The 10,280-nt window shown below is 35.6% G+C and overlaps 1 protein-coding gene across 1 annotated transcript; it reads right to left on the minus strand.

The window, feature by feature from the left end:
- Nucleotides 1-6,519: 6,519 nt before the first annotated feature.
- Nucleotides 6,520-8,444, minus strand: LOC121417575. Its single transcript, XM_041611310.1, has 2 exons — nt 7,866-8,444; nt 6,520-6,573 (listed from the first exon to the last, which is right to left on the minus strand). The coding sequence occupies exons 1-2, from the start codon at nt 8,298-8,300 to the stop codon at nt 6,520-6,522; spliced, it is 489 nt and encodes a 162-aa protein (XP_041467244.1). The 5' UTR covers nt 8,301-8,444.
- Nucleotides 8,445-10,280: the final 1,836 nt, after the last annotated feature.

Consider the following 10,280-nt stretch of genomic DNA (forward strand, 5'->3'; position numbering starts at 1 on the left):
TACATTGCACATCTTTGTTCTACTGTCTACCATTGGTCTACCATTGAATGTACACTTGTCGTCTATAGTGTATGACCAATGGTGTTATTTGAATGGTTGACTAATAGTATAGTGTATGGTATGACAGTATTGTATGGTAAATGGTAGGTCAATGGTGTACAGTGTATGGTAAGCCAATGGTGTATGGTAAGCCTACGGTGTACGGTGAATATTAGTTCAATGGTGTATGGTAGGCCAATGGTGTACTGTAAATGGTAGGTCAATGGTGTTCGGTGTATGGTAGAATGGTGTAAAGTGAATGGTCAATCAATGGTGAACGGCTTACGGCGAATGGTAGTTGAATGGTGAGCGCTCAATGGTACACGAATGGTGTATGTTGAATGGTACGCGAATGGTGTACGGTGAATGATACGCGGATGGTGAATGGTACATGAATGGTGTATGGTCAATGGTCAATGGTAGGCGAATGGTGTATGGTGTAAGGCAATTGGTAGGCCAATGGTGTCCAGTGAATGGTGGCTGAATGGTAAATGGTAGGCCAGTGAATGGTGGCTGAATGGTGAATGGTGGTCAATGGTAAACCTGTCTATAGTGGCCATATGGTAGATCAATGGTGAATGGTGTTTGATCAATGGTATATGAATGGTAAATGGTGCTCATGAATATGGTAATAGTAACGTCCCAATTATTTAAATTAGTTTGAATGGTATACCATTGAGGCTTGAATGGTATACCATTGGTGTATGGTGGGTGCTGTGCGAATGGTATTCCAATGGTATATCAATGGTGTATGATGAATGGTAGTCAATGGTATACCATTCAATTTTTTTTATAAGGGATATTATATCAGAACTTCAGTTACTTTCTAGAACTGTAGAAGATGCGATTTTCTTAAGTGCAGTAGTGTACAGCACTTGTATCAAAAGCCCTGCTCCCTTTAGCTGGCTATTTCATGTTCCATCTGTATGGTTGTAGAGTATATAATACGAAATGGAGTCATGATATTTTTGCGGGGGTATATTTTCAACTCGTATGCCGTAGGTCCTACGTGGATTTAAGCAGAGGAATGTTTAAAGGGATGGTCTAGGCTAGAGATATTTCAATCTCAATAAATAGTGAAAATTCACAAAGTAAAATGCTAAAAATTTGATCAAAATCGGATTACAAATAAAGTTATTGAATTTTAAAGATTTGCATTATTCCGGTGATACAGTTCTAGGCATGTCTTTATGAATAATCATTAGGTGTTCTGATGATGTCATATCCCCACTTGTTCTTTTGTATTTTATTACATGAAATTAGGTTTATTCAAAATTTTCCTACCAAGAACTATAACAATTGGATTGAAAACTGATTAATTGCATTAGTTATTTATTGCCGCAACTTATTTCATCATAATGGAGACACATCATTTACACATGTATGAAAAAATGAAACATTTATGACTTCATGTATAAATGACATATAAGAAAAAGGAAAGTGGGGGTGTGACATTATCAGTCCACCTACTGAATATTCATGGCGATGTGCATAAATCTTTGTTTTCACAAAATATTGATAAACTTTGAAATTCAATAACTTCATAATTTGTTATCTGATTTTGATGAAATTTTCAGCATTTTTTGCTCTGTGAATTTTATTCTATTTGTTTAGATATAAATATCTTCAGTCCGGACTATCCCTTTAAGTTCGTTGTGTGGGTGTTGGATATGTGTATGAGTAGAGACAGTGATTTTCCGTTAAAAAAAATGGTCTTTTCCGTTTGAGAAAATCTGTAATTCTGTTTCAACTTGATCTAAAAATGGAAATTCTGCTTTGTCACTGAAAATCTACAGATCGAAAACCTGAATTCCGTTTTGCGAAGGTGAATTCCATGAATTTTTACATGAAAAGTATAAGAACCAAACAGAATTTTTGTTTTATTTAACGGTAAAACGGAAAATCACTGTCCCCATATGAGGGATTGTGTGTGTGTGTGTGTGCGTGTACGATGATGGGTGTGAAGTTAGGTGGGTGCGATGTGAATTTGGTCCTTTTCACAAAATGGATTAACTTAAAGTTCACCCTGACACAAAGTTTGTTGCAAAAAAACCTGCAGAAAAAATAACAAAAACTATCGAAGGTTTGAGAAAAATCCATCAAAGATTATTTATTACAATTTTAAGTTTCTCATTTTCGACATCATAATCGAACAATATATTATGAAATACATGAATGAATTACAATTTTAATTTTCTGATTTTTTACATCATAAGCGAACAATATATTACAAAATACATGAATAAAAAAGATGGTTTAAGATGACTAAAAAGAAATGATTAAGGAGTGGTTGTGAAATGATTTATCTGTTGAAATACAAAAAGTACGACAACAAAAAATTTATTTATTTATTTATTTTTTATGTAAGTAAACTTGGTTACATTTCTCCATTTATCACACCTATATTTCAGAATTGAAGGGGATGCTGCCTACGGAGGTAAATACACGCAGCAGCACCCCCACACAGTAAAAACGCTGTTTGAGATTTTATACAACGCTGCTTATTATTTAAACCTTACAGTAGTTGTTTAACAGTTTAAACAATCATGTCTAATTTATTGAAGATTAGATATTGAAAATTTAACTTTGTTGTTTAAGAATTTAAACACTCGTTTAAACTGTTTAAATAATTACTGTAAAGTTCATATAGTAAACAGTGTTGTATAAAAAAAATAAACAATGTTTTTACTGTGCATGCAGGAAAATCCATTTGTCGATACTCAACATTAATGCACGCTATTTCATATCATTTTTAACGCACTGGCGTTTATTTATATTTTATTTTAATTTATTATCTTTGAACATATTCAAGATCTCGGTACACTAACAAGAGAAACATGATTATTCCGCTCATTTTATTGTAATACATATAATAATTCTAATTCAATGTTTAGACAGTAAGATTTGTTGCAAAAGAGAGTATGCGATTATGTCTAATTGGGTTTTCTGTCTTCGGTATGAAACCACAATCTAGGAGCTAGCAGAATGAGATGGAATATATCAGGATAAAATCTTCGAACTATTAGGAGGACACCAAATCTGATACGGAAAAATTATCCTTTTCATAAACACAGACAAGTGAAATTGAATTAATGGTTGCCATTTTTGTTTGTAAACTTGAAAATGTTCGTTATTATTCACAAGTTGATATTGTATTGTATTGTTTTGTATTTATTTCCCGTCAATTAAGAACAACAATTACAATGATATATAATTACGATTACAAAGAAAATATCAGTAAAAATAAAAGATAGACCTCTACTCAACATTGATACACATCAGCACTGTTTACAAAGGGTCTCTAATATACGAAAACATATAAAGCAAGAAAGGAAAACATATATTATGATTGACTTACAAATAAAAACATTCACAAAATGTAAAACAGTTAAGGAGAAACATATTTACAATATAAAATGTATATACATGTATTAAATAAAGAGTATAAAAAGAGTAAGTTAAAGGTCAAGTCCACCTCAGAAAAATGTTGATTTGAATCAATAGAGAAAAATCAGACAAGCACAATGCTGAAAATTTCATCAAATTCGGATGTAAAATGAGAAAGTTATGACATTTCAAACTTTCGCTTATTTTCAACAAAATAGTGAAAGAGCCAGTTACATCCAAATGAGAGAGTCGACGATGTCACTCACTATTTCTTTTGTTTTTTACTGTTTTAATTATACAATATTTCAATTTTTACGAATTTGACGATTAGGACCTCCTTGCCTGAAGCACAAAATGTTAAAATAATGGAATTCCATGTGTTCAGGGAGGAATGACACTTCATTTCACATGACAATAACGAGAAAATAAAAATATTTCATATCATAAAATACAAAAGAAATAGTGAGTGAGTGATGTCATCAGCGCTCTCATTTGGATGTAACTGGCTCGTTCATATAACTATTTTGTTGAAAATAAGCGAAACTTTAAAATGCCATAACTTTCTTATTTTACATCTGATTTTGATGAAATTTTCAGTTTTATGCTTGTTGATTTTTTCTATTTTTATTCAAATCAAGTTTTTGTTGGGATGGACTTGTCCTTTAAGAGATTTGAACTGAAAACTAGAGAAAATATGTGGCAACATTTTGAAGGCATTTTTTGTACGTGTCTACATTTTCAAATTAATTTACGTGATGAGGAAGAATGATATAAATAGAATCTTCTGAAAGGGATTACAGAAAGCCTTTATCAGATTAAGGCACATCATAAAAACTATAGTCATTGATCAAAAGAACCCTGAAGCTTTTTGACCTCTTAGGGATCTACTAAATACTAATTAAGGTAAACAAAAGTTACGGAAGCATTGACCGATTATTTTAATATGAAAATCAACGTTTGTATGTACATCTCCATTTTCGAAATACATGCGATACACATCTTTTCAGAGGAACATTGACAAATGTCTAACCCACAATATGTTGCCCATAAAATTAAAAAAAAATTGAATAAGATGAATTATAATTTTGCAACAAGAGTTCTACTTTATGTAACGGGGCCCAGAGCGACCAATGCCATTACCTTATTTAAAGAACATGTCCACTTCAACAAAGACTTGATTTGAATAAAAAGAGAAAAATTCAACAAGCATAACACTGAAAATTTCATCAAAATCAATTGTAAAATAAGAAAGTTATGGCATTTTAAAGTTTCGGTTCATTTCACAAAACAGTTATATGCACATCTCGGTCGGAATGCAAATGAGGAACTGACAACATCACTCACTCACTTTTTCTTTTGTATTTTATTATATATAATATGAAATATTTTTATTTTCTCGTCAATGTCATGTGAAATGAAGTTTCATTCCTCCCTGAACACGTGGAATTCCATCATTTTAACATTTTGTGCTTCAGGCAAGGAGGTCCTAATCGTCAAATTCGTAAAAATTGAAATATTGTATAATTCAAACAATAAAAAAATCTAAAGAAATAGTGAGTGAGTGACATCATCGACTCTCTCATTTGTATGTAACTGGCTCGTTCATGTAACTATTTTGTTAAAAATAAGCGAAAGTTTGAAATGTCATAACTTTCTTATTTTACATCCGATTTTGATGAAATTTTCAGCATTGTGCTTGTCTGATTTTTCTCTATTGATTCAAATCAACATTTTTCTGATGTGGACTTGACCTTTAACAACGGGAAAGGTTTGGGCAGTGTCATACATACGGTAGCACATAACTGTATAACAAGCAAAGTTACGAGTTACAACACCACCTTAAATTTAATTTAAATGGGAAGGTTGCTGTATATATGACAAAATATATATATTATAAAAAATTTGATGATTGTTTGAGGAAATTCCATCCTAGATTACTAAAGTTATTCGAATTTATATTTTTGTCGGTGACGTCATACACGAGCAGCAACTCTATATTAGGCTATGTTATGTGACATAAAATGCAACCTTTTTTTTCTTTCAGGTGAAGCAATTCGTCATGGGAAGCTGATCGCATGTGACACAAACAAAAATAAAACTCTAATAACTTTTTAATCTTGAAATCGTTTCCCTCATACCTTAATCAATATTTTTATTGTTTCTGCTATTTTACGATAATATTTTATTGTCAGGGTGAACCTCCCCTTTAGATAACGGTAAGGTTCATAATAGTAAGCAGCATTGTATAAAAAAAATAAACACTCTTTTTATTGTGTAACTTACGTTACCTTAGTTATATATTTTTTTTAGGTTTTGACTCGGTTTTTTCAGTGTCGACCACTTCAGCATAATATACCGAGTAAAGTTATGAAATACTGATAGCACACATAACCTTAACAGGAGCCTGGGGAAATTTTTGACAAGCAAGAAAAATGATATCTTATCACTCCTTAACATGCTTAATGAAGGAGACTGTCGCAAGAGCCTTTTGACATGAAAATAAAGGTTTAAAGACATGGTCACGCCGCCCGAGCGTTGTTGGAGCGGTCGTGGAGCGGAGATAAAAAAAATCATCACCGCTCGCTCCCGTTCACCATTTTCGATTTCGATTGTTTTTATTTTGTTTTCGATTTTTGTTTTTGATTTTTCCCCAATTTTGTGAGCGACCGCTCCACGACCGCTCCAACAAAGCTCGGGCGGTGTCACCGGGGTGTGACCAGGCCTTTAGGCTTTGTTGGAGCGGTCGTGGAGCAGAGAGAAAAAATCATCACCGCTCGCTACCGTTCACCATTTTCGATTTCAATTTTTTTTTCGATTTTTTCCTCAATTTTGTGAGCGAAATTCGGCCCTCTCTCTCTACCGCTCCAACAACACTCGGGCGGTGTGACCAAGCCTTTAACTCCTGTTTAACGGTTTAACTGAACGTGATTACGGTAAGGAAACTTAAAATTTGGACTAGCAATAAAGGGAGAGAGGGGTTCACTCTCGAATGGTGGTGATTGAGGTTAAATCCCGCTTCCCACACAGATCCATGAGATGATCACCGTATTGCTCCAGAGTGTCCAGACCAAGCTAAGGTTGCCATGGTTGCGTTTAATAGAATTGGCCCAGATCCAACGAACTCGCTTTCACAAAGTCCCCGTGTTTCTGTTGAAAGATCATAGGAAACAGAAAAAATGAGGAAAAGTCGACAAGAATAAGGCATTAAAATCAAAATTAGCCGAAATAGTATTTTCTTTTCGCGTTTTCTTTCAGAGGGGGCCCCCGGGTAAACGAAAAGGGAGCGCCAAAAAGGGGAAGGAAAATCGGGGTTTAAAAAAGGAGGGCAAAAAGGAGGGAAAGAATATAAGGAGAAAAAAGGGGGAAGAAGAAAAAAGCCGAGCTACGCCAATAACGAAGAAATTGGGATTGCATCAATTCCAAGTGCTCATTTACATGATCAATGATATTCCTGAATCATATTCTAAAACGACTAGTAAAGGAATTACATTCCCGTTTACAAGCACCTAGTAGGACCTAAAAGAACTGGAGATTAAATTTAACCCCAAAGTCTTTAAAATGTCATGCTTTCTGGTCGTTAAGTAAAGAAAACAGAAAATCGCTTGCGCTTCGCACTCGCTTTTGTTTCTTTTTAGTGGTATTTCATCATTTTCATGGAATTTTTTTTATGAATGTGCACATCATTAAAAAAGTGATCTTCAATTGTCTTTTTCTGATTTGTATGAAATAAGATAATTCAACATGCATTGAAGGCATCTATCTACATTGGCCTGGAGAGCGGAGGGGCGCCTATTTTCGAAAAGTGCACAGGGGTGCAAAAATCAGGTCGGTCCCCACGCAGTGCAAAATCCTGGACATACGCGCCTGTTATGGCTAAAAGGGCGTAGGCAGGTTTGAGTATGGGGAGGTGCACATCCTGGGGAGGGGCGGGTGCAAATTTTTGGAAGGTTAAAGTTTGGAAAATCAGCTTTTGAAAGCAGAAGAATTGGGGTACAAATTTCCTTTTGCTTTCCAGTATCGGAACATCTTTGCCTCAGGGAGAGGGTACACGTGCACCCGGTGCCACCCACCACCCCCACCCCAGCCTACGCCCTTGAAAGAACAGGGCCCTGTTGTACAAAGAGTTACGATTGATCCGATCAATCGCAACTATGGACGGCCAGCAACGTCAACATCTATTATGCATGTTTGTTAAAAATATTTTCTAGCTGTGATGTATATTCATGCATTCATTGTTTTCTTGAAAATTCACTGCGCCTCTCTTTGCCTAAAAAGGACATTGTGCAAATTTTTTGTACAAAAAATATGGCACTGATGGATTTCCATAGAGTTACGATTGATTGGATCAAAACAATCGTAACTCTTTGTAAGACGGGGCCCTGGGGGCCCTGGAGTACAGGCCATTAATTACGCTAAAATGAGAAGAAAAATCAACTCACATTGTGCGTCTTACAGGGCTCGGCCTCCCAGATCTTAAATTTCTTTGCTCGGACGAGCACCAAATCACCCGTCGTTGCCTTCCTTACGATGAAGTTGCTGTAATCGTAATCGCAAACTTCTGCTTCGTACGTCGGTTTGGTGCTCCTCTTCACTTTGATCGAGATCGATTTGTTGTTAGATACGGTGAACTTCATGGACTCTCCTGCCTCAATGACGGACTGACTTTTACCCTGAGGATGCTCCACAGCTACGGAGATCGGATGCGGCGTGTCGTTTGCAACGACGACGAACCGGTCCATGAAGCGTTTAACCAGACCCGCCGTTGCGCCCGCAACTCCAACCGCCGCCGCCGTAACGGCGCCGGCTATTAAGAGAGCCATATTACGATGCTGAGAGAGATTTGAGTGGATTCGGTCAACGTCAGAACACTGCATAGGCTTAAAGACCCAGAGACGATGGTCCGCGTGTATCTGCAGCTAGTGAACCCAATCTAGCTTTCACCGCAAAATAATGATTATATTGGTCGGCACCAGATAGAGAAGAAGTAGGCCCCTATATATCTGTTGTGTTCCCGAATTATGAAGACTGCACACGTAACGAAAAAAAAAATGTATAATGCGTGACATTTAGAGCAGGTGGGGGCCGAGGGAAAGGGGCTGACATTTATCTCAATACACAATGAAAGCGTACAAATCAGGCCATAATTATAACAGGGATTGAGGATGGATTGGGGTTAAAGGGCCATACAGTTATGGAGTCAAAGTTTTCTTCAAACTGAAATTAATTAAATAAGGGGAGACGCTTGGTTCTCCTACCTACTTTTGGACATTTTTTTGCCAAGTTATTCATCTCCAGTTACGCTGCCATACCAACCTCTGATGATGAGCAAAAATCACTTCCTGTAATGTCAACATAGTCGCTTCCGCCCGACATCCTATTTCGCAATATCTCGACATATTTCTTGTAAATTCCCTTGTTATTCGCAATAGATCGTAGGCTAGGGACTTTTTGTTGATAATGAAGATAACATGGAGGGGAGGATGGGGGCAAATTATGTGTCTGTCTCATGGCCCATGGGTTGAATAATTAAAAAGCACCCTTAAAAATACAACATTGTGCCGTTTCTACATGAATTAAAGAAGTTTTACTTGGCTTAAACTTTATTTTAAAGTACGATATACTTGTTTTCTTTAGAACTGAGTAATGCAAATGGAATGATTCAGTCGAATTGACTTAATCAAATAAAACGGAGAAGTAATGCAGTCTTCACTAATGCAATGGTTAGTGTCATACTGAGCCAAAATTTTGAGGGGGATAGATAATGTGTCGTATTGCATAAAAGTAATGAAAAGTTGCGAACGAGTGTCGACATTTTTATTACAAAAAATCAGGCCAATTTTGTGATAGATTTTGACATAATATTCAGAAAAAAAATGTCCTACTTCACCTTTCTATCTTTTTCTGCTCTCTTTCTTCTCGTGGTCGTGGTTCTCTTTTTGGGGGGATACGAAAAAGGAAATTGTTTTTAAAGTAAGCAAACACCTATGCTTATCTATTTTATCTTTACAATAGGACATAATTAATTATCTTCTTTTTTGTCAGAGGCAAGCAAAGAAAATTTCCAATTTTTGTGATGACATCTGCATTTTTTTAAGATGGAAATGGCGAAATAATGCATAAAAGAGAGGAATGAAGGGAAGAAAGTGTACAATAGGTGGGATGAGTCGTGTCACTTGAATAATCGTAAAGGTTTATAATATAATTGAGAAAAATATAATATTAAGTATATTTGGTCATCATGCAAAATATTTCAAGGTATCTATCTAAACATCCTGACGACGCTCCTAAATGTTAACCATATTATTATTTTTCAAAATTATATGATTTAGATTTTTACGAGAGACCCCAGCAAGAGGTGAAAATTGCACTATGATATTTTAAGGGCTTTAGAAATGTTGTTTAACAATCAATATAAGATAATTATGCCCATCATACTTTCAGAAATGGCATTCTCCCAAATTACAAAAAAAAATCGGAAACCACATAATATGCCCTTTTTTGTTTATCTATTTGGAGATCTATATGAATTAATTCCTCTTTGATTTCATTAACGCTTCGAAAAAAGTATGGAAATGAAGCAAGACCAGCTAATGACGAAAATGATCATTTTTTGTTAAATGATTACACCACAGGGGCCGTAGAATGGTTTTGAAAGAGGGAAGGGGGATGCTTTTGATGAATAAAAAAAACAATCAGATGGTTTTTTACATTTCTTACATGGTTTTGGAAGGGGGGCTAAGCTCACCCAGCCCCTCCCCCACCAGCTCCGCGGCCCTCGCACCAACTTAATATTACTTGCTAATTATTTTGTGCTCCAAATTATTTGTGCGCTAATTATTTTGCTTTACCAAATC

The sequence above is a fragment of the Lytechinus variegatus genome, chromosome 6, assembly GCF_018143015.1.
Source record: "Lytechinus variegatus isolate NC3 chromosome 6, Lvar_3.0, whole genome shotgun sequence".
NCBI classification, from domain to species: domain Eukaryota; kingdom Metazoa; phylum Echinodermata; class Echinoidea; order Temnopleuroida; family Toxopneustidae; genus Lytechinus; species Lytechinus variegatus.

Bases quoted from the DNA above. Each gene is read 5' to 3' on its own strand.
- LOC121417575 (XM_041611310.1), bottom strand. From the start codon at position 8,300: ATGCAGTGTTCTGACGTTGACCGAATCCACTCAAATCTCTCTCAGCAT. The intron at 6,574-7,865 runs GTGAGTTGATTT...ATCTTTCAACAG, and splicing joins AGCCCTGTAAGACGCACAAT to AAACACGGGGACTTTGTGAA.